Below are 25214 nucleotides of genomic sequence, written 5' to 3' on the forward strand. Positions count from 1 at the left end.
AGTCAGCTTCCTGATATCGCATTGCTTTACTCCATAGGAGGGATTTAATCACATTTCTTCCTAGACAGTTAATAAAACAGTAATCTTTGTTTGGCATCTGATCGAAGACATTAAAAAACATGTTACTTGGATAGGATGAATATACGCCACTGATTTTGAATACATTTATTGCTTACAGGTTTATGTTTTACAATACATTCATTTCAATTGATTCAGAAGCATTCCAGTGAGGTTAACATAAACCTTTGCTGTAAGATTCAATCCCTCTAAAGTGCATCTTTCAAATCGGTATACAAACAGTATAAACACTGATACAATCCAGACAATATTAAAAGAGTAACACAAAGCTACAAATTACACCAGAAACAATTCAGAGTATAAAATGTGAGGTTAAACAAGTATTTCTTGCAATAAATTATGTGCAAATAACACCTTTTAACAATTGTAAATAATAAAAACTGATTCTGAAGCAGGCACTCAAGAAAAAAAAAGAATATTCATCAAACTTCTAATTTAGTTTAAGGATATTCAATTAACGATGTTTTCCACCACACTAGAATGCAATAAATAAAGCAAATACCATTAAATGAAGCACATGATCAAGGAAAACACTCCAACCTAAGATCACATTTTGTAAAACCTACACCTAAAATATTTCCTCATTTAAAAACAAACAAACATTGGATTTGTTCAAATTGCTTTCCCTGTTGCAACTCAAGTCTTACTGCTGAATGCAAGATGATTTCCTGTTCTCTCTGCTGTTTAGTTATTAAAATGTAATGCTTTGATTGCATTGTGAAATGCAGTCTAGATGCTGGGTTTCACTGGTGACGGTTGGTTTTTATGGACTACAGATCGTCAACGGTAACGTGGAGTCCAGTGGCCGAGTGGTTCTCCAGAGTCATTTCATAATCATCCGTGTCCTTCACCTAGGTGACAAAAAGTCAGATGTAGAGAAATAAACCTCAGAGAAGATTCCTGCCCACTGCAATAACACTTTACAATAATTCCCCTCTGGCTGGGAGACAACTCACTCAGTTCTCAGCAGGAAAAGTCTCTGGATTAAAATGTTAAGAAATGTGACCATGATTATTGTATATTGCTTTTGTTCTAATCAGCACAACTTCTGTATTTGGCGAGTCAAAACCTTTTGGAATGCAGAATAGTCAGCAGATATGTGCTTTGTAAATTAAAATGACCACAGAGCTGCAATTTATGCTGTTTGGATTTAAGATTTACTCATATTTTAATGTATGTAATTAAAGTGGAGGCTTTTCAGAGAACAATGTTTCTGTGTTCATGGATTTAACCTAGACTGCATTGATAGAAGACAATCGCAAAGAGGATTGAGTGTGTAGACTGTTGCGATTGGCCTTTAAACCACAAAAAAATACCAGACAATTTGATTAAATGTGCACAGGGGCCCCTTGTCTCATTATCCACCAATGTTTAGAAGGGGCCTGACCCCGTAGATTTTCGAAACTACTGGAGTATTAAGTATTTCAAACTCTTACAGAGATTAAATAATTAATGTAACAATGTTTTATAAATCTCATAGTTTCAGTTACCATAATGGGATATTTTCACTCTTCCATTAACTCAATCAATCTCTTTTTTCCCCCTTAAATATTACAACCTTACCTCCCGCGGCAATTGCACAGGAAATCTCCAAATCAACCTTAAAACCCCTCTTAAAATTGCTTCCACAGGTTTTGTGCCCTGAATTTTTCAGTTGAATCAGATAAATAATACCCATTTATGCACAATATATTCTTTTAACTTTCTTTTAAGATTATTGTTTGATTATAGTTTTATTTTTTACATATTGTCCTTCTTAGGGGGTTAGGGTTATGGTTAGTTAAGTTAAATTGGAATGCAATGTGTGGTTAATACTTAATCCCCCATTGAGCTTGCGTGGTGACAGGTGGTATTGCGCCCGTGTAGAAGTGATCGTGCTTCCATTAAGACACGCAGGTGAAGTTGACATCCCTTGATCAGTAACCTTACGCCTCGAGAAACTCAGGGATCCGCCGTCACTAGTGAGCACTCTGGTTACAAACTGGGGAAGCCCTGGCCTCGTAAATAAAAGTTAGGTGCGTAATTAAGATGAAACAGACCGGATAGTAAAGACGTCTTCCTGCGTTGCTAATCACACGTTTTAGTGAGACTAGCCAATTGAGCTAGCTCACCAAAAGTTTGCCGTTGGAATTCAATGGGTCTTAAATCGAACGGCTTAAAGTTAAAGCATGTCAACATTGTGGGGGGAAACTGGACCTACGCCCGGAAAATGAAGAATAACAAAGCAGATGAAAAGGACAGGGAAGACGTGGAGACTCATAGGCCTACCAGTCAAGATTGTAACGTTTGGAAATAAGAGACTTTATGGACACTTTACCCCCGTGGAGGACAGGACAACGACTTATTCAAACAGGTACGTGAGTCAAACAGACCCCCTCTCTTTATACTTCAGTAAAAATATAACTGCATAGAAATACTCTTTTACATACAACAAATATCCTCCAAATATTCTTAGTGCCTAAACTAAAATACCCCGTAGGCTACTCATGGGACATTATTAAAATGATTAATGCATTATTGTGTTCATCACTTGAATGCTGTATCTGGTTAGGTAGAGGACAATTTAATTGAACCCTGCTACACAATATAACCCACATATAATAATATATAATCATGTGTTTTTATATTTGTTTTTAATTATCTGAATCTGCAGAGTAACTGGTACAATATAAGCCTCTGACGTGGAGAAGTAGCATGAGAGAGAGAAATCATTCAAGTAAAGTACAGGTAGCTCAAAATTATACTTTGGTACTGTACTTGAATAAATGTACTTTCCAGCACTGTAATGGGTTTGTCTGAATTTAGCCGTTTGTGTGGCATCGTGTTAGGGCTTCTGAAATGTGTTAGGGTTAGGTCACCTATATGACTTTGTTTGATTTGTGACTTATTTTATTTCAAACAGAAGTCTGGTGGTTGCTCATTGGATTTTTATCATCCCTATTATTGTTAGGTTTTCCTTTTTTATAATTATTAATTACCTTTTTAATAACTACCCTCCCAAAGAATACTGCATTCATTTCAAGGAAATAGCTGTTATGTGTTTGTGTGGGTCATGTGTGGAGCCACTTGTATATAGGAAACATAAGCTTAATGAGTCAAGACTGATCTGAACTTTGATGGAATAAAAACTTGCGTATGTCATTTACAGTTTATTTTATATGAAGCGTAATTTAGTTGTCCTCAAATCCTCTGCTTGGTTTATGTTTTACTTTATGTTTAAGTTATTTATAGTTTACATTTTTCATGGTTTGTCATTTTGAAAAGAGCATTGGCAATTTGTTTTTTCTTTCTCTATAAAGTTACGTTGTGGCATTGTGCTTTTTTATAAAATCAGTTATTTGTCGGTTTTTAACCTGAGAATACTAATTAAAGAACAAATTCCCTGCAGTTTATAGATACAGACAGTATGTATATGTTGCTTACCTTGACTTTCTGTTTGTAGTCTTGCTCTGTGCTGCTATAGGACACTACGTGGATCAGAGTGTAGACTCTGCAAAAGAGACACCAAGTTGAAACGAGTACAACATATGGGACTGTGAGGAAACTCAGTGAGTCTCTTAGTTAGCTGTGAGACTGTCAAATACAAGCCTCGTATTACAGCTGCAAAAAAAATAAAAGCTGAATGTAGTGAATTTCATGTTTTTGCTGAAAAATACTCAAGTCTGCTCTTACCTGTGATATAACATGGCCAGAAACTGGACAAGGAGAAGAACAGCAAAAGACAACAGGAACATCAAACTGAGAGGCTCAACCTGTCAACAGAAAATGAGAGGAATGCCGATTACCTTTAGCAGAATCTGCAGCTCTCAAAATATGAAACTGTCCTCCATTAACTTATCTGCAGCACATGCATTTAAAACTGTGTCTGTGTGTCTGTCCAAACCTTGAGGATTTCTCCAGATTCTGTCCCGTTCGGAAAGTACTTAGGGATCTTGATGCTGATTACATCATTTCCTATGGCCTGCAGGAAGAAGGTAGCTACTACCCACAGCACGTTGATGATGAAATACAGGAAGACAGCCTGTGGAAGGGAAGGAAAATGAAAAAATGTTCTACTCCAAGACTTTTTCCTATCCTAAACTATTTTAGTGCCATCAATTTTAAATGGCTAAGTTAGTTAAAAGTACGAGGGTGGGGACGCAGGAACATGTGCATTCGTACCCTCCCTAATAAAAACATGAAAACAGCCAAGGTTTTTTTATTTTGAAGAAGGCCACTAACAGACGCAACAATGCCTCCTGTAGGTGGTTTGACCAGTCTTTGGCCTCTGCTTTTTGTAGTTGATCGCTAAGTAGGGTTGCTACTAATGCAGACTAATGTTTTATGAATAATTACAAAAATAAACCGTCTTTATACATTATCAGTACTTCAAAATATAGACAAAAAGAAATGCACATGCCATGCGAGCCATAATTAATGTCTTAATCACAAAAAATAGACACATTTGCTTAAATAACCAATGAAGATAGCTCACCTTGTTGCGTAGCGACTTGAGTTCTCTGGTGACCTCATCCTTATGGGCTTGAGATTCCTTAATAGGCGTCAAGTAGCGTTCAATCAACTTGTTCCAGAAGTCGAGCTCACCCTATACACACACACACAAACACATATTGACAGGAATGTATTTCTTTAAGGCAAAAGTTGAAGTAAATGTGTTACTTTTCCAAAATGACAGATTTTTTTGTTGCTGTACCATCATTAATGTAATCTTTGAAAAGTGAAGTTTCCCAAAGATTGACATCTTCCTGACTTTGTAATATTACCCTCTCTAAACGTCTAAACTGTACAGCTGTACATTTTTTGGATTTCCTATTTAGGTTATTTCTTGTATCTGTGGAAAGCCAACATGAACTGTTCTACAGTATTTTCCGCTCACTGGAACAGCATCTTACCTCATCAAGTTTTCGCACTTGCGGGGCAGTGAGTGTTTTCTTGATGGCAACGGCAACTTTCCTTTGCAACAGCTCCATTCTACTGGTTTTAAGGATACGCCGACCCTGGGAGATAAAAGAAGACATTACTCCCTAATCAATCATTCCTTTTCTCCTTCTCTTCCTTTAGGATGTGTTTTCATCAAATTAAAAGCCTCTTAGATAGATTATTACATGCTCTTCCAGTGCGTGTTGTAATTCGTCAATCTTGCTTTCTGACAGGATATCTTCAGGCCCCACGTTACCTAGCTCTTGATTAAGAGTATCTGTCAACATAAGGACCAGCTCTTCACACACATCTTCTTCACTTTTTTCAGGGAGCGCGTATCTGAGGACAAAAAACCACAAAAACAATGAACTGTAATTTACCTTTTTGAGATGTACAGTGTAAATTGAGACTGCCTTAGGACACAAGAAATACACAAACGCATATAGTGTTTTACAATGTATGCTTGTACACATGCATGAACATGATCTTTCTAAAGTTAATTATTTACCGTATTTGTTGTTGCAGATTTTTCTTCAGGTTTGCATATGTCAGTTTCTTCAAAAACTCTTGTTTTACCGGCCATACCCAGTCTATACACACGCACACGCACACGCACAAGCCATTAATGTCAGTATGTGTATGCTATACAGACTTAATGAATTGAATAAATTACAGAATGCAATTATCAGAAGGAATACACATTAAAGGGGCTTCTTACCTCTGATTGGGACCTCCTCAACAGTCATTGCGTCGTCGTCTTCCTCAATATCCTCTTGGTCGGATGCACTCTCTGTTAGGCTCCTTTTCTTGAAACTGTCATCACTGCACATAGCCACACACACTTTTTTTGTGAATGTTTGGTAGAATGGATTTCACATTAGTGAAGTGTATACATTCTTTAATCCTTCTAGAAGGACAGATGGGCCTAAATCTGAGCTGCATGTGGAGGTGAGTTTGTGTGTATTGCGTTAGGGCTGATCAATATTTGGATATTGTGATCAGCTATTAATGCCTACAACATAATATCTACCTCACATATAATTATTTATCAAAAATGTCACTGTGTAAGCACCATTAATCAGCCCTACAAATAATTTGCAACATCAATTTCATGGTATTTGATCAGAAATATTATAATTAGTTTTTATCAGATTTCCTCCATGTTGCCAATCCCTAAATACTCTGTTAATAATTGTATGAGCTTGGTTTGGCCTATATTTAGTAAAAACCACTAGGTGGCAGTACAGGTTTCCATGAAATCGACTGAAACAATTTGTGACCAAGTAGATTTTTAGAGGGGAAGGAGAAAGTATTACCTGCTGCAGGAAGCAGCGTCATTGATTTTCTCCGCCTTGTTGGGTTTTTCACCTTCGTCTTTGGTTGTGAAGATTTCTGCCTGAGGCTCCACCTTTTCAGCTCCCTGTTGAGCTATTGCGTCCTGGCTGGTGATGGGAAGAGGAGGGGCTTGCTCTGCAGTCTGGCCCGTGATCTGACGGAGCATCAGACTCTCTGTTTCCTGTGTTATCTGTAAAGCAACAGGAAAACAATGAATTCATATATTCATTCACTGGAAGGCTTGTCAGTATGCGTTAAGCAAAAAAAAATACCTGTATCTTCATGTCCCAACAGCAGAGTCTGCAATTTCTGTCACACAGCATGTTATGGTTCTTCTTCACTTCTCCTTCTCCCCTGAAAGAAAGACACAATGATGGACAGTTAGAAAAACATACACTATTAACATACAGACATATGCATTATGTGCTTCATATTGGCGTTACTGAAAACAAACTTCCCTTCTGCCTCCATTTATGTCAGATAAGTCATCAATAAGCGAAACAATATGATTCTAATGTACATTATCACATATCTGTTTATAAGTCTGATTGTGACCATGACAACTTGTTTTTTTCTTTATATTTCTTTGTCTTTATTAGCTTTAATATACCATAGACATAGTGTTGATTTGATTTTCATGTTTGCTGTACACTTTTCTACAATGGTGTTAACTCTTAACAAAGTGTTATTGCATGTTGAGCAGAGACCAACTTCACAATATTTAGTTGATATATAATATTAACACAATTAACATTATTGTTGCTTATTGTACTGGTTCGTTTACTGCTTTTGCCCCTCTAAGGCTTCTTTTACATTCCTTACAGTTATCTTTACTCTTACAACTATCACCATGGCTGCTTATATCCAAAGACAGGTAATCAACAAATAGATTTAGATTAATGGATTATAAGGAATTCATTAGGAAGTGTGCTGCTTCCCTTTGCTTAATACCCTAACCTAGGAATGAGTCATTAGGAGATCAATACATATTGTAAATATTTGTTTTCAGCAGAAAGTACCACTACTCCTTTCAATAATGATCAACACATTACTTGTTGGTTTCCCTTGTGCCCCAGGACACGTTGTTCATGTTAACCAGTGAGTAGATGGTCAGAAGGAGATATCCACTGGGGATGCAGATGAAGTACATCAGGCCATAGATAATATTCGCTGAAAAAAGGAGAAAAAAATGTACAACATTTCTGATCATCAAGCTGTTGAACATAAAGATATAAACACAATTCAACACATAGTTTAGTAATATAATAATCATACCACACTCCTCTGGGTGGAGTAAAGCTGTCACTGCGTACATGACTGTCATAGAAATCAAAAACAGGCCTGTCGGGGTAAGGAAGGTGCCCTGAATCACCATGTCACCTAAAAAGGGAATTAGATGTGTGCATTCCGAGTTTAAAGTATATCTTTTTAAATGATAATTTGAAACAAAATCCATTCATTTTTTATTTATTTTACTCACCGATTATAGAAAACAAGGATGCAGTCATGAGGAACGCATACAGCACACTCATGATGGCAGCGATGGTAATCTGGTTGTTTGACTTGGCTATAAAACAGACGATGACGTAGAACACCGGAGGAATGCTTGCGATGATGATCGAAAGTGTACCGGCAATTTGGAAGACAAACTGGAATGCACCTAAGCGAGAAATAGATACAGAGATGCAGTCTCTTTGAAGAAGTTATTAATACAGAAAGATGTATAAATTAAAAACCTGCAGGACAAAGTCCTAGTCCTCACAGTGTATTATAAAGCCTGTTTTGATTAAGTCAAAGTCCATGATTGTTTTACAAGAACTGAAGGCATGATAAGAATGATAAGGGACACCGATTAAACAGTTAAACAAACAACCTGAAGATGAAAGGGCTTGAGTTATAAACTAGACCTACCTGCTATCATGAGAGTCACAGAGGCTGGACCAAGGATGGATGAACCAACTGTGAACATCTGGTAGAAAATGTAGATCCTTGAGATGGATGAGTTCTTTTTCACTGTGTCTCCACCACTGCGATTTAAGTCACAACCACAGCAAAGTTAATATTATTGCAGTGTACACAGGGTCATAGTAAAAGCTGATTGAATATGAATAGCCTGTAGATATCAATCTGAAAATCCATATTTAACATTTTAATTCAGATGTTTTATTAAATCAGTTCAGTGAGAACGATGCCCCCTTAGTTCTAACAATGTTCACTAACCTGTGCAGAAGGTCCAGTGTATTGGCCAGTGTAGATGGTCCCCATCGTCTCCTCTGGTTATAAAACTCCTTGAACTCTTCTGGTGAGTTGGTGTAAGCATCTGATGCAGCATTGTATTCAACACGCCACCCTTGTTGCAGTAACAAAGTACACAGCCAACGATCCTCTCCTACAAACACATGTGCCGCAAATGACGATGAACAGTCAAAGAAGAAAGGTTAAGAGACATAAATAGGTAGATTAAAGTAATTAGTGCAAATTCCACCGAACCTTGGTCATACTGCACGTATTCTGAAGCTCTCTTGGAAGTTGTTGTGTATCTTTTCAATATATTGTCATCCATTATGGCCGATCCTCTAAACAGACTGAAACATCCTGGACTGCACAGCACAGAGCCAAACACGTGCTCTGCTGTCTTCTGAAGCCAGTGGCCCACTGCATACTCAAACTTCTGGTACCACACCATGGGACCTGGGATGGTAAAGTGATAGATACACACATAGGGCTTAGAGGAATGAACGACAGAACTTCCCAAATGCTTATTTCTTACATTTTCTATTTCTTCTCAGTCAGGTTGAGGGGTAATGATACTAGAGTCCATCCCAGCATATGTTGGGTGTTTGATGGACTTGACTCTGACACCTAAACAGACATTTTTGTTTTTATTTGGCCATTTTGTCATTTAATTTAGCCTTCGAACAACTGTGAGAGAGGGAAAAGAGAGACGTCACTTTAAAACAGCATGTAGAGATGGCCTATATTTTCTAACTCTGAAGTAAGGGGTTATTTTGAACAGCCCAATTGTTGCAACAATGAAAAGACTAACTAAAAGGTTTTTGGTGAGTTTTTCATTTTGTTGCTCATAAGTTTGAATCAAGTTAGTTGTAAGATGATTTAAGGCTAAGTGGCACACACACACATATGTGTAAGGTAGGGATAAAAGGATTTTACATAATTCAACCCATGACTTGATGTGATGAGCCTTTTAAGAGCATTGATCAAGGTTTCTTTACAGACTGTGTTTCAAATTCGATACTCCTTTATGCTTTACTGTTTTGAAAGGCTCCAGTGTAATCGTTCACATAGCATGTACAGGGCAGGCAACTTTAAGTAAACTCAGCCTTAGTATTTAGGTAAATTAAACTTTGTTGATAAACGTATATACCTTGTGGTATAGAGCAGGGGTTTTCAACCGGTGGTCCGCGGACCCCTGGTGGTCCGCGGCGGCATTGCATGTGGTCCGTGACAAGAGCCTATGTTGATCAGTTCACCATTGTTTTTTTTTAATATAAATTCGCTTTGATATTTCAACACATTTCCAGAATACCGTTACATATCGTGAAAACTATGTTTAAAATAATATAAAGGAAATTCAAGCTGACAGAATGTAGCCTTGCGCCTATCCAGTCTATGGTAGCCTGTGATTCGCTAATGGTAATGAGTTGCGTCGCTAACCTCACTTATTATTCATTACGTACAGTCTTGCGAGCAAAGTTGACACACATTTATAAGCATAGCCGACGAGAGTATTTTAAGATAGGTTGTAGTACAGCAAACATTTGTTACATATGTACTAGTCTAGCTATATATCTAGCACCAATGGATCGTTTTGTAGTGAGGAAAGTGCCAGAGGGACAGGCTGCCATGACAGAGGGTCAGGCTGCCACGACAGAGGGACAGGCCGCCACGATAGGGCAAGGACAGGCTTCCGAAGCGTCACTTCGCAAAAAAGACGAAAAAGAAAAATACAATGAGGAATATGTTAAATATGGATTCACAGTGACGACAGACAGAGCAGGAGAGGAGGTACCACTGTGTTTCGTATGTTCAACAATTCTCTGTAATGAAGCTATGAAGCCGTCGAAACTTACGCGGCATATGGAGACGCATCACGTCCACTTGAAGGCCAAACCCGTTGAGTACATGCAACAGATGTTGCGTGATTTCAAAGGACAGCCGGCTACCATGAGGAAGAGTGCAAAAATAAATGAAAACGCACTGAAAGCATCGTATCTGGTCGCTCTCAGGGTTGCAAAAAGTAAGAAGCCCCATACCATTGCAGAGCAGCTTATATTGCCAGCAGCCATAGATATGTGCAGAGCTATGGTAAGCGAAGAATGTGCCAACAAATTAAAAAACTATTCCGTTGTCAGACAACACAATCGGAAGACGAATTGGGGAAATGGCAATGATGTCAAAGACCAGCTGATGGCAAAACTTCAGACAGTTTCTGTTTTCCCTTCAAATCGACGAGACGACAGATGTTATAAGTGGCCTTTTTAACATTTGGCGAACGAGGACATTTGGCCTATGTTGCGAGAATTTCTTTTTGCAAACCACTGCCGGGCAAACTACCGTGTAGAAATATTTAAAAGCAGAATGGACGATTTTTTCAGCGGAAGCAAATATCTCAATTCAAACATAGGTTGCAATTAAAATGCATCATGGCCCACCCATTGGTGGCGTCACGCGCGACGGGACTGTTTGAAGCAAAAACAGGCCTGTCGGGGTAAAGTGGAACACATGCCTAAAAGTAATTAGAGTGGCTTCGCTTCAAAGTATCTCTTTTAATGTATGAACCCCAGTGGTTTTTAAAAATTTACTTGTCAAGAAACGGTCAACTTCATGAGAACGAAAGCCCATTGATACATGCGGGTTGTTTGACTTGGCATAAAACAGGAAGTGAACACAGAATCTTGCGTGTATATCAAGAGGGGTTGGCATTTGGGCCTGGATGCCCGTGTGTTTAATACGCGGAGCTATTAACGAAGTTATTGTACGAGAAAGATGTATAAAATTCTGGCATCCTAGTTCTCACAAGTTATGGTTAAAAGCTGGATTAACCTCCAGATTTTTTGCAGAAGCTGAACAATGATAAATCCATGCAAGGGACAGATTAAACGTTAACAAAAAAGCTCTACGAGAAAGGGCTCGAGATTTGTGAAAAAAAAGGGGTCAAAGGTGGATCGAAGGATGGAAAACCCAATAACTTGGTAGATGTAATCCTTGAATGTTGAGGTTACCCTGGACAGCGACTGACCAGCAACGAATTTTATGGTGAAGCATTTGAGGAAGCCTGTGATATCAATTGAAAATCTACTTAACTTATTCGGAAAAGAGTGGGGGCCGTTCTAACAAGCCAACTGGTCAATGTCCATTAGTGAGATGCCCATCGTTTAGGTCAAAATCTGACTCTGGTGGTGGTGTAAGCATTTGAGATGTCATCACAGACTCTTTTCAGGACAAAGTACACACAACACCCCCTCTGTGAAATTCTGATAAAATTTAAAAGGAACAGGAATTGACACAGCATGCTGCAAAAGAAATTTGGGTGTCAAATTCCCCGCTTTCCAACCACTATTACTGAAGTTTTGAAGTGTGTGTTTTTTATACACCATTGGCCGTCTTAAAAGAAAATGGTTACAGCCAGAGAATGACATTTGAGACCCATGCCACTGCATACCAACTTTCGGCCACAATGACCTGGGATGTGTGAGATATAACACAGGCTCAGAAATGACATGACAGGAGTCCTAATTCTCCATTTTTTACATGTTACTCCCTTTGGGGTTTAGGCCGGTTGTTATGGTATGATACTGTTCCTTCCCTGCTTTTGGTGTTAATTACTGACTCTACACATAATTTGACAGTTGTTTTATTTGGCTGGTTTGTATTAATAAGCCTGAACAAGCATTTAAAGGGGAAATGGAGCTTCACTTTGGTTTGGACTTTTTCTAACTCTGAGTTGGGGTTGATTTTTGTTCTCCAATGTTTTTTGCAACAACTAGACTGACTTACAGGATTTTTAGGTTTTCTTTTCCCTACAGAATTGCACAACTTGTTTAATCTTTATCTTCACACACATAATCTTATGTTAATTTATAATTTTAATAACAACTACTTTTATGACTTTAAAATTGTGGCCTTCTTTCATGTTTCATCATACTACATGAAACTCCAGTGTAACGCGCACCATAGCATGACAGGGCGCGGCAAGCTTTTAAAGTCCGACTTTGGTGGTCTAGGTAAAAAACTTTGTTGAAAACCCCTGGTATAGAGGCCAAAACCCTGTCTACAGGACTTACCCATTCCGGTTGGATGGATTCTACCACATGCTGCACCTACAGTGTGATACATCCTCAATCTGCGAGGGAAAATAAAGGTTTTAGTTACTATCTTTTAAATAAATGTTGCATATTCTATAATAACTTGAAAAACAACTGTGGATTTCTCTGTCATTGACCTGTCTACAAGCAGAATCACAGCTTTGGGTTGGAAGTCTGTGTCTCCGTCCAGAGCCAGGATGTAGGTGTTGTCATCTGAGATGAATTTTCTCTTGAAGTCATTGTCATGCTGAGGCAGCAGAAAAATCTCTCCATTCATAGAGACCATACTGTCTCTCGTTGGGTTGTTGTGGTGCTGGACAAAACATGATAGATATTTTAAATATTAGAATTTTTCATACGAATACATTCAGAAAGATAATATGGAGGTCTTTTTACACAAAGGGCAGAAAAGTCTTACTGTGATCTTCTGAGGGTTCTTGACGATGTAGCCCTTCCAGCCGAGTAGATAGTACATATACATAATCTGAAAGTCATATACAGTGTATTGTGAAAATCCAAACACATTGGTGCTATTTAAATAGTGTATTTGTCCAAGAGAACATTTAACTTAGATTACCTGGGACCATCTTTTCTTGTTCCTGATTAGGTCTTTGTCTTTTAGATGAATATAGAGCATGTTTCCTTGTGGCATAACAAACATCAGCCTGCCACCATAGGGAGTGTCAATAATCGACACGTCATCTGCTTCTTTATTGGTAAACACCCTGAATGGATGGATAGATTGTTGGTCATAAAGATAGATAGATGGGTGAAAAGTTGGATAGATACATGGATGGATGGTTGGATGTAGGATGGATAGATAGATTGACACATGTAAAGATAGATAGTGGATGGATAGGTAGTCTCACCTATACACTTCAATGACAACATGGATCAAGTCAGTGACATAAGAGTTAACCAGCCTTTGGTTGGTGCCCTTATCCGTCATGTAGGCATCGTCTACATAAATGTGACTCTCAAAGTCAAAACAATCGTTGTGATCCTCCTTAGGATCACCTCGATAGCGGTCCAACCTGAAACCACGAAAAACAACTGTAACAATACTTGCAAAACCTTACTCGCATAACTCAAGTTTACTATTTCAGACATCCAACAACATATGAGTATTTTAAGCCCTTGCATATTTTAAGTAATAGTCCATGTTACATTTCATGATTAACATTTTAAATAGCAACACCAGACTAAGAAGACATGCCCTCTCTATCAACCGCACAACCTATAACATAAAACCACTACCTTATATTCATCATTGTTTACACTTTGCATCGATGATATTACACTGTTGACCATTGAATAGATATATTCAAGCAGATTAATGGATCAGGAAACCACTAGACATCAGACACCAGGGGCCACTAAAGGTCCTTTTCAATTGATCTTTAAAAGGATGTGAGACAAGTTTTGAACCATGTTGTGTATTTGATGCTGCTACACGTGTGTCTGCAGTAACAGTGTCTCTTACCTGAACATGGAGGTGAGAATTTTCAGCATTTCATCATAGGTCTCATGCCACATGGTGGCACACAGATAGATCACACATTTCTGCATGTCATCTTGACTGTAAAGGAGAGGATAGGGAAAGGGAGAGGTTCTTCAGCAGAAGCTTTAAACAATTCACGATGGGACCATGAACGTCTCTCAACAGTCAAGGAAACAATCTTTGACCTCTTTTTAGGGGCTGGGGACTTTTTAGGACCCAGGGTGGCAGTTATTTCAGACAATATCCACATTTGCATGTACAGGTATTTTTATAATGCATGACAGTTTATCTTTTGTGTTGTTGATTCTAGACCATCACATTTGTTCATCAAAACAATGTCTGTGTGCATCGTCACACAGAGATCTCAAACGTTCCTAAATAATGCATCAACCACATCTTCCACTTATGGAAACATATTTGAAATGAATCATACTTTAAATCGGCATTTCATGTAAAAACAATTTCCGCACACAATTGTAATACCTAGTATGATTCCCCCCCCCCCCCCCCCCCATAAACCTGCTTGAAATACAAACACGATAAAAAAAACATTATATAATGATTAGGGAAACTCTATTCTCATATGCCTCTTACCTCTCTTGGCTTTGGGCCCGTGGCACCTTCATCTTGGTGTTGAGTAGCAGAGACAGGTCGATGAAAGCAGATTCATAGAGGCGACGAACAAACAGCTGAGAGGTTCTCTCTATACGCTGGACCTAAAACATGGTGAGACATGTAAGCCTTTAGGCGTATGTCTTTCTGCCTGATCTTAACATAAGAGGTCAGTGGGTTAATAAAATGACTTGTTAAATATGCCATTTAGTGTTGTGATTTAAAGTTTGACTCTATTGCTGCAGGCAATTATATGGATTTTCTAAGCATTCTTATGACCTGTGCTTTTAAGTGGGTTGGTTCATCCAAGTTACAAATCAAAGAAGTTCTCACAGATTGACTGGTATCTCTAGACATATATATTTGCATTTTTTTGCCAGGAGAGATATTACTGCATTTAAAATCAAAATGTTCATGCTGTTGTAAAACAAAGAAAACTTACATCTTCCAATTTATATGGTGCAGAATGTCTCTTTTTTTATAATTTGGGTAAACTGACCCTTTAAGGAGCCTATATAAAATGGAGAACATGGAGGTGTGTGCGTGTGTACGTGTGTGTCCATACCTTGATCTTCCATACGTAGTAGGTACATGTGACAAAGCCTGACCACATGCATACTCCCTCCAGTGCCAGCATGGAAAATGGCCATTGCAAGTAGTAGCTGTCAATCAAATGGTCCATGAACATGAGACCATCAAAATGTACATTGACTACTTATATTTTTGCCTTTACTTTGGCTGTCAGTTAAGGACATTTTATTAATATTTTAGAGCATTTATAAACCAGAGAGGCTGGATAGTTAGATTTGAACCTGATACAAACACACACACTTACCTGTTGAGTGAAGTTCGACAAATGCTCCTTGTGATTTCCAGTAAAACCACAGGGGTGGTGTTTTTATGGCTCAAGTGGATCAAGCTTTCACAAAACTCTGCAATGGAAACAAAGCGTTATGTTTTGGTGTATTGGTAATTAAAAGTGTAAGTGTATGTTACTCATACTTTCCTTTCCTCACAATTATTAATATGTTTTAAATAATAAGTTCACCTGTGATGCTCCCGTGCTGTGCCCCGTCCAGTTGTTTCGCCTGAGTTACGAAAAGTACCATTCCCAACAGAAGCACTGAAGGTCCCGTGCAGCACACTGGCAGCGCAAAGCTCATCCTGACCGCATGAATCTTACAGGCCACCACACCAAACCAGTGGCAGGATGCAGAGCAGAATGCCTGAGAAAGGGAGCAAGAGGGACATTTATTTAGCCATCCACTAACTACACATTTGCTGTTTAACGTGTTTTGCATTTGCTTAAACACACACTTTTGGCAGTGTCACTTTTCTTAAATGTTAAATTTGCAAAGCCTGTTATTTTACATAATGCAGTTTGGTCATGTAGCAGAAGAAGATACCCTTGACTCATCCAGTTTGTTTGTAGTCCATGCATACCTTGTGTCTCTGTTTTAATATTTTTTAATCTATTCTACCTACCTGCAAGAAAAACAACACCAGTCCTATTTGCAGTAATTCCCAGTCCTCATTCTGCAGATTAAAGTCCGACCAGGTAATGGATTTCTCAATTAGCACATGGTAGATCAGGTATACTCCTCCTACAACAGAATAGATGGTTTCACTGATGTAAAAGAGTCAATCTGATAAAGTTAAAATATAAAACAGTAAGATTGAAGTAAAGATAAGAATATTATGCTGTTCTATACATAGGAATAAAAGTAATTTGTTGAGCAAAATTGAAAGCATAGCTTTACAAAATTGAAAACCACAATCACAGCTGGAGAATATCCTCTGCAATCCATCTTTATCTCAAACATCACAAACCTGTTTGTTCACAGCGTGAATGTTCGAAATATGATGACAAAGCTAGGCAATACACAGTGATTCTGGTTTTGATAATACACTTCACGAGCCTGTGTTATTTTGCATCCTTTTATCGTATATGTTGACACAGACATCGATGTGAGATAATTACCTATCACTATTATCCTCAGAATACTGCTGATGACAAACACAAAGTCCCTGTAACCATCCATGTCTTTCAAGGATTCCTGCAGGGGGAAAGAAGAAAAATGCTCTGATCCTGTCATGTCAATGATACACACTTTTTGTTTATATATAGTTCATATGGCCCAGAACTGTTTAAAACCCAGTTGAATCTCTATCAGACCTAGTCCACTTGTGCACAGATATAAATGAAAAGGTTGAACTAAAAAGGAGAACATTTTACCGGCATGCGATTAGTAGCTTGCAGTGGATTTTCCCACCAGCAGAGGGAGATGAGGAGTGAAGAGAAAATCCCAATCGCAACGTACACAAAGCAGTCTGCGCCCTGTCGATCCACATATGATGACACACGAACATAGTAGTCCACCCCCAGGAGGCAGTAACCTGAGGGGTTCAAAGTTAGTTGGTGATTAAGTATCAGAAGTTCATATAACTCTCATCAAACCAGTCTGAGAGAAGAGACATTTATAAATAACAACATTTTGAACAAAACATGTTGAAATGTTGTTATTTATCAATACCATCTCTGGCCAGTTTCACTTCATCATAGAGACAGATGTGGGCATGTGTTTCATTTTTTTTTATGCCACTCGTCCACTCTTACTACCTCCCTTTGACTCAGGTGGAACTCCTATGAGCGTGCGGTGTTTCATAGTTAAGTGTTTTTTGTGGAAACATATTAGAGATAATACTTTGAAAAAAGGGTCAAGTTTGTAGAAAGTTTTGCAGAAAGACGATAAAGTAAAAAGTTTTACCTGTGATTGTGAGAATGAGCGAGCAGATTGGGAACAGGATTTTCCATTTGTCCCCCTGCAGTCTGTAAATGATCTGCAGAATGGCAGACACAATGCAAACTCCTCCGCTGATGAAGAGATTAGTCAGCACATCAAACTGAGGCATAACGACCAGCACCAGGATGGAAGTACCAAGAGACACCAAGCACTCAATGGCACAGATCTGAACAAGACGAAAACACATCACAATGAAATAACTTATAAGTATCAAATTGGAGCCTCATCGCTAAGATTTAGATTCACATTCAGCCTTTTTGTTTAAACCTTTCTGACACTGATGTTACATTTCGGGATTTGCTCAAGGTATGGAGATTGGCAGTTGTGGACTTGTTTCTTGCTTATTGCATGTGCATCGTTTTAGTTTTTTAAGTTCTTTATAATCATGTTTTAGGTTTACTATAGCTGCATTTTTTATTTGATGTGGACCCATTTTAAAGTATTCCCCAAATGATCTGCCTCATAAAGATGAAGGATCGGAGCAGAAGAGTATAGCAATAAATAAAAAATGACACTTATCGAAATAAATGGGTCAATATTGATCAGCCCTACCATGTGGTTTGTAAATAAGGTTGTATGATATACATTTTTCATCAAATTATTTTTCCAAAGCACATAAGATATTATAAGAAATATAATAATAATATATGATTAAAAAAAACGTACAAATGACATGGTCTTCATCTTTGGCTGTACGAAGCTCTTGAAGGCACACCTCCACAGTGATTTCAAAAACACCAGGAAGTTGGGGAAGATCAGGCAGAAAACCAACATCAGCATGTAGAACTGTTTCTCCTTCGGGCTGCGCATGGAGGTTGGACTGGACATAGTTGACAACACCAAGAGACAGCCCTGATTCAAAGATGTTAAAGAAAAAAAGAGTTTTAGGACAAATTTAAAGTAAAACTGAATGGCAAAATTAAACTTCATATTTACTATGTCATTTCCTATCAAATTTGATTTATAAAACCCCAAATCTATACTCGGGGGTCTTTACAGCGTATACAGATCAACAAAACATCAAAGACACTTAAAATAAACATGATAAAAAATAAATAAATACACTTAGCCCTTTACACAGTAGGCCTATATGCTTTATCATAAAGAACATTTGTAACCCAACTCTTAAATTTGTAAATGGTTTCTGCATCGGGACAAAAACACAGAGCTTGTTCCACTGATTACTACTGATAAATTAGTTGTTCAATTATTTTTGAAATTCCTCTCTAACTCAATTGAATATTGTCTGGACCCTAAAAGAGTGCACTTGACTTTGTCACTGGCATTGCTTCTGAGTGAAGCAACAAGGAAGTCCTTTGTGTAGCGGTACTTCCTGTTAATACAAAGAGGACTGCTAACTTTAAGGACATCTCGTTGCTTTGTAGTCGTCATTTACCTTCACATCAATGAGGAAGTTCCTTAGGTTGAACAGTAATCCCTGCATTTTGATTATATTGGCAAACAGAGACAGTTTAATTTAATGATTGAGCATAGTCCTGTGATTCTTTGTCAAGAAAAAGACAAGCCCAAAGGAGGAAGATGAGAAATAGAAATGGGAATAGAGGCAAAAACAGAGGGGCAGACATGCAAACGCCTGCACATACTGCAGTTACAGATTGATAGGGAGTAAATTAAGATGACACCTGCAAAGAGAGAGAGACAGATATAGAGGGTTTGGTACAGAGAAGTCATGTACTCTAAGCCCTACCATACAATAAATAGTAGTAATGTTTTTCATGTTACTTTGTGGACAGCCAGAAAGACGGCTAAGACACACAAGGTTTTGTAAACTATTACAATTCTGATGGAAAAAAGTACAATCACTGTACCATGAACACATTTAGAATTTCAGCTGTTTTTGTTTTATGCTGATTATGACTGATCCATAAAGCATTACATAAACCGTTTATATCCGTTTACAACAGCTTATAACCCCCAAGGGTCAGTTAAATATTTCCTAACTCTCAGATGTAGGCTACTGTAAGACAAGACTTGTCTCATTTAGACCAACAGCACATTATAAAGCTAAGTCTTTATTGAACCACAATACCATAAGTCTGAAAAAAAACCCACTAATCTGCATTGAACAGCTCCCAGTAAGTCTTATGTATGTAATGGGTATTTAAATGACACACTTAATTAAATTGCAGTAGTAGCACCTACAGAAACTTCAACCTCATCAAAAAAACAAGTCTCAGAAGGGAATCAAATCAATTTGACTTTCAGACAAAATGTCATTACATGCAGACTAACTGCATCGTGTAATAGATTCAAACCACAGACAGAGAAAACAAAACATGTATTTGGAAGACGTTCTTTGGTAGACCAGATATAAGACTTTCAACATAAAGGAGATGAAGGCATATATCTGTTTTTCAGAATCCCCTTTTGAAAAAATGACACACTTGGCTTTTATCCCCAAAATTTGTGAAGCTAAAATAGTTTAAATATTTTAAACTCGAGACTTCAGGTTTAGTGTCAGGAACCCTGTGGAGATGTTTCTTTCTGTTGGCCTCAACACCAGTGACGAATATAAGAATAACATTGTAAATCGAGCCATAGACGGACAGAACGGTTGATAATCCTACCTTTGAGACAACAGCACTGGTCAAGACCGCCATCCCCACAAAGACAGCCGCCAGGTACTGGGCCACTTTGAGACATGTTTCCTTAGATTCCTTCTCGGCTCCTATTGGGTTTAACTGGAATGGATCCCATGTATCCCTGAGATATACACACACACACACACACACACACACACACACGCACACAGACACGGACAGATATTCATTATGTCTCATCATCACAGTCCACTGTATTGAGGCCAGCCTGTAACTTTTATTTTATTTTAAAGTAAACATTAAAAACAATCGGACACTATGTTGTCCTAAAGGGCTTGTCATCATATAACCAGATTATTTCCTTATCCCGGTTTTACGAAGTCACTCTCCTTCTTCATTTCAAGCAAAGCTATTCACAGCAAATATGATTTTGCTGAATCTCTACCAGGAAACACATTTATAGTTGTGCCCGTTATTTACGTGCAAAGTTCTATTTCCCAACTTGGGGTAAATAAAATAATGATCTATCTCTCTTAAAACATTTCAATGACAAGATTTAGTTTATATCTCTATGAAACTCTGAGAAAACCTAGTGCTGACTAATTGTAGCGGATTGTGGAATTTAGTGCCCTGAATGTAGAGGTCATAGTGTCTGAAGGAAAGTAAATGTGGTTATAAGGAAAGTCATAAACAGGTGAACCTATTGACTGTCACAATGAAGCTAATTGGACCAAATAAAGATGTTTATTATCGTATACACATGATAATAATAATTAGATGACGTCAGTCATGTTGGGGTGTTGGTTACATCTTCAGAGGGTACAATAGATCATTATAATTATTTTATTAGTCCATCAACACCAAATAACAGTCCTCTCCTCAGAGGGTCAGGGTACAGAATCATTTCATACAAATAGAGTTGACATTAAAGCGTCTATTCTCTATGCCTTCCCACCTCTGCTAGATGATAGATCCAATTACAGAATCATTTTCAGGGTGTGGTTTGTCTTTGATGGTTTGATAACGCTTTGCAATCTTTGACTTTGCCATGGCAACTATCAAAAATACCAGCTGAACTGGGTGCAGTATGTCTTCAGCCACGCTGGCAGAAGATGAAGGTGCGTGTGTGTGCGCACAGGGACACACTCTTTTCGTTTATGATGCATATTAATAAGTTGACATTACACGAATAGCCATGAAAAGCTGCTAGTTTAAGAAAAGCCAATACACTTTAAAGAACCTCAGCTGTCTAATAATCACAATTTATTGTTTTTGAGGTGCTGGGGAAAGCCAATCTTTCATTTTATTAACGAGTACCAGTTACAGTATGTAAACAGCATTTCATAATCGCATACCGTTGCTTAAGACAGTATCTTATCAAAGAGAACTACTGAGAAAGAGGCAAGTGCATTTAACAGATACTGATGTGGCCAAAGAAACATCATTTGGAGACTATTAAGGGTGGTTATTTGTTTTCCCAGCTACAGTATGTAGACTTTGTTATACTGGTCACCTGCCTCGAAGTTTGGCAGGAAGCGTGAATACTAACTGAGACATACAAGGAAAGTGTAACCAACACAGATTATCGCATCCACCACTTTGAACAAAATGTTTAGTATTTCAGTCATCGCTGAGCCTAAAGCTTACGACTGACTAAATTCACTTCAGTCTGAACCACTGTCAGTGTTTGATCCACGAGAACGGCAATTGTTGTGTGCACGAGTTATTGTAAGTAAGTGTTAGGAGTAAATATAGTCCATATTGCATTGTTTATTGTGCAAAACTCCACGCCCACAATCCAATTTTCAGCCCCAATCCAACTTCACCCCTCATTCTTCTCTTGCCCCTTATTAAATATCTCAATCATTTTAAGCCCTCCTTGCTGTAGCTGGAAAGGTATTCATTACTTTGAATTAAATAACAGATGTCAGGAGTCTGGTGTCTGGATCTAGGGCATTATGAGTGGCTGAACAGTAAACAAAATGTATGCATAACATTTTGGCATGTCAAATGGCAGATAGTTTACTTGTGATTTTACAGGTTTTATATGCAGATGATTGCATGCCAGAAGGCTGGGCTGTTTTGGACTTCTACTACATGTTGAGAAATGCTTTAAAATCTATTTTTAATTTCAATGTCCCACACAACTATTGACATGTCATGTCCAGCCCTGTGAAACAGATTCCGAGTGTGTTAGCATGCTCGATGTCAGAAGGGATTATTGTGCTGATGACAGAAAGCAGAACTTTTCTGTTAACCTTTCTAGGGCGTTGTATGAAACAAGGGCAAATCAAGAAGGCTATAGTGGACGTGCAAAAATTGAATCAAAGATATTCTATTCCATTAAATAAAAAAACAGTTCAATAAACTATAGGTTTGACCCTTGGTGCGATCTCATTTCAGAGTATTGCCCCTACTAGAGTTGGACACACCTTGATTAGATACAATAATTACAGTGTTATAGCTCCTGACGGGGGTGAAATATGTCCAAGGGCCAGTGTGTTGACTCAGAGTTTCAGAGGGAGGAGCGTAAGATTTTGACGCCAGAGGCAGAAATGACCTCCTGTTGTGCTCTGTGGTGAGTCTTGGTGGCACAGTCTTGCACTGAATATAGTCCTATATTAAACTGGAACAAAGTCATTTTCTAGTGTTGTCATTATTTGCTTTTTTTAAGTTAAGGTTATTCAAAATCAGGATTATTTGAGGAAAATCTGAGTTGTTTCCCCATGAAAGTTTTTCCTAATCATATAGGAGCAAGCAGAGAATAATTATTTAAAAATACATTTTAACCCAGAAGCAACCCCATTGTTTTGACCTGCGAGAGATACCAACATGAAGGATGTGATTAAAGCTGTGGTTCGTATTTAACATTTTAAATGGATTAGCACTCCCCTAACAGCAGTCAGATCTGCAGGGATGATATGAGCCACGGCAATAAAGAGAAGCACAGCTTTGCACAAGGGAAATTAACTGTTTCCTTTTACTGTAAATTACACCAGATAGAAACCTGGTAATACAATACTTCCAGATATTACTCTGCGCATAATTTAATGATTATATTTATTGCCAATATCTATCTCCTAAAAACAAATAACCTCCTAACAATGATGAAAATGGTGGGGTGCCTGCAGACAGGAAGCAAAAAAGCCGCCTGGTTTAAAGCTGAATTGTTTATTGAATATATTTCTGTCTAAATCTATCTCACTAATACAGGCAATAACACAACTTTAAAAGGAAGGAAATATATGCATTGTTAAAGATTGTCTTTCACTTCATTAAGTAATTGTAGTTAAGCACATATTAAATATAAATAGTATTTTATCCTCTTTTTTATAACTGTTGTACATTTGACCAACTACCTAAAAACTAGGGATATAAACAAATCCAAATGTATTTCTATACATTATGAATGAATGATGCGTCCTTAACATAATTTTTTAAGAATGTGTACAGTAACATTTCTAATCAGGGGTTTCTCGATAATAATTATGGCCCTGCCCACATTCCGGCGAAACAATTATGCATTAGAGCCAAGCAGAAGAAGTCATTTATGACTCATATATTGCACCTCAAACAACAAATTAATCCAAAGTTATGGTTTCTTTACTGCCTTTACAAAAAAAGGACAGTAAAAGAAACAATCTCATTCAGAAATCTCAGTTTCAGTGAAAGCCTGCTGCCTGCCACTCGTCCACCGTTTCAGTGACATAAACAGATTTGTAGTAAACCACTAGTATTTTTATGCCTATTGCCATAGGTTATTCCTATCAGGCGTTCACATCACCGAATCATTTTGTTTATGTCTTCCAAAAAGCCTCACAAACCCAACATGGGTAGAACAAATAAAAATAGCCCCAAGAAAAGCAGATTTTCCCCCATTGTAATCAGACCGCCATATTAACAAAAGATGTGGTAGCTGGGCCTAACATCCACATAAATGAATACAGTTTAATATGATCCCCCATCTCAACTTTAACATCAGTCACCACATTTAATAAAGCAGAAATGACACATGATGACCTTTTTTTAAAAGCAGCGAACTGAACGTTTTTACCTGTGTCTTCCCTCTCGTTTCTTGCCTCTGAATTTCAGTTCCTCCATCTTGCTTCTCTACTCCACTCCTTATGGTAGAGTCTGCGTGCCAAAGAGGAAACACATTCAGAGTTTTAACAATGGATAAACTACAAAATGTATGTTTATAGATTTGAATTTCTTTAAAGTATGATCTCATTCAATCATGTTTAACTATAAGAAAAGTAAAACAAAATTACCTTGATATATTTAATCCTAAAGCCTTAAGAAACCTACCCTGAGCTACCTTCTGTTCTTCACAGACCCCCTACATTCAGTTCTCTTCCAACTGAAAAAGAACCCTCCAAACTCAAGTCCAAAATGTTATCTGCAGGAAAGAAATTTGTCTTTAGGTGTAATTAAGTTAACTAAAATCCCACTTGTACGTTTTTAAACTACACTCATTTAAAAGAAGCTTGAGGAGTCAACCGGAGACCGACTGTCCCGAAGCCTCAGTGACTGTCAGTCAGGTTGTCCTTTGATCATTTGCTGTCTGCGTTATCACCAACTTATGAAAGGTACACCCATATAGACAGTAAGGTGTGTGTGTGTGTGTGTGTGTGTGTGTGTGTGTGTGTGTGTGTGTGTGTGTGTGTGTGTGTGTGTGTGTGTGTGTGTGTGTGTGTGTGTGTGTGTGTGTGTGTGTGTGTGTGTGTGTGTGTGTGTGTGTGTGTGTGTGTGTGTGTGTGTGTGTGTGTGTGTGTGTGTGTGTGTGTGTGTGTGTGTGTGTTTTCTGATGCTCATACCTTATGAAAGCTTTGCAAAACAGAAAGTAGGTATCTGGGTTTGTCTGACGTGGATAGGAAACCATAAGCATAAGATACCGTAACCACCCGCCATGAGTAAGGTTTCTGATTTGTGTTGCGTGCATGCATACTGTGACTAATCAATGTTTGTCAGTCTTCCAAAAATGGTGAAGTTATATAAGGTTTTATGAGTGGCAATAAAAAGGTACAAGGTGCTTTTTCACACAGACGCAAGCATGGGCTCCAGAATATGATTTCCA

General features: G+C 38.1%; 1 protein-coding gene and 1 long non-coding RNA gene across 3 annotated transcripts in view; one reads left to right on the forward strand and one right to left on the reverse strand.

Moving 5' to 3' along the window:
- Nucleotides 1–150: 150 nt before the first annotated feature.
- On the reverse strand, nucleotides 151–24701 carry chs1 (chitin synthase 1). 2 transcript variants are annotated; one of them, XM_063882607.1, is made up of 35 exons: nucleotides 24409–24701; nucleotides 24192–24271; nucleotides 20165–20300; nucleotides 18243–18428; nucleotides 17541–17742; nucleotides 17009–17169; nucleotides 16754–16829; nucleotides 16258–16376; nucleotides 15821–15998; nucleotides 15608–15704; nucleotides 15338–15434; nucleotides 14755–14876; nucleotides 14143–14238; nucleotides 13529–13693; nucleotides 13237–13384; nucleotides 13078–13143; nucleotides 12797–12972; nucleotides 12639–12697; nucleotides 8824–9024; nucleotides 8554–8722; nucleotides 8245–8360; nucleotides 7814–7993; nucleotides 7609–7713; nucleotides 7386–7503; nucleotides 6606–6687; nucleotides 6315–6523; nucleotides 5717–5820; nucleotides 5507–5588; nucleotides 5184–5337; nucleotides 4971–5075; nucleotides 4553–4663; nucleotides 3962–4099; nucleotides 3751–3830; nucleotides 3502–3568; nucleotides 151–929 (listed from the first exon to the last, which is right to left on the reverse strand). In XM_063882607.1, exons 2-35 carry the CDS (start codon nucleotides 24236–24238, stop codon nucleotides 849–851), a joined length of 4233 nt encoding a protein of 1410 aa, XP_063738677.1. In that variant the 5' UTR covers nucleotides 24239–24271; nucleotides 24409–24701; the 3' UTR covers nucleotides 151–848. The 2 variants fall into 2 exon arrangements, with proteins under 2 accessions (XP_063738677.1, XP_063738679.1); XM_063882609.1 differs by having other exon boundaries at nucleotides 24446–24700.
- LOC134863863 (uncharacterized) overlaps nucleotides 2345–25214 on the forward strand; it is a 59392-nt gene continuing 36522 nt past the window's right edge. The window contains exon 1 of the long non-coding RNA XR_010165724.1: nucleotides 2345–2431. This is a non-coding gene — a long non-coding RNA (uncharacterized LOC134863863). The remainder of the gene's footprint in view (nucleotides 2432–25214) is intronic.

This window comes from Eleginops maclovinus, chromosome 4 (assembly GCF_036324505.1).
Source record: "Eleginops maclovinus isolate JMC-PN-2008 ecotype Puerto Natales chromosome 4, JC_Emac_rtc_rv5, whole genome shotgun sequence".
Taxonomy (NCBI): domain Eukaryota; kingdom Metazoa; phylum Chordata; class Actinopteri; order Perciformes; family Eleginopidae; genus Eleginops; species Eleginops maclovinus.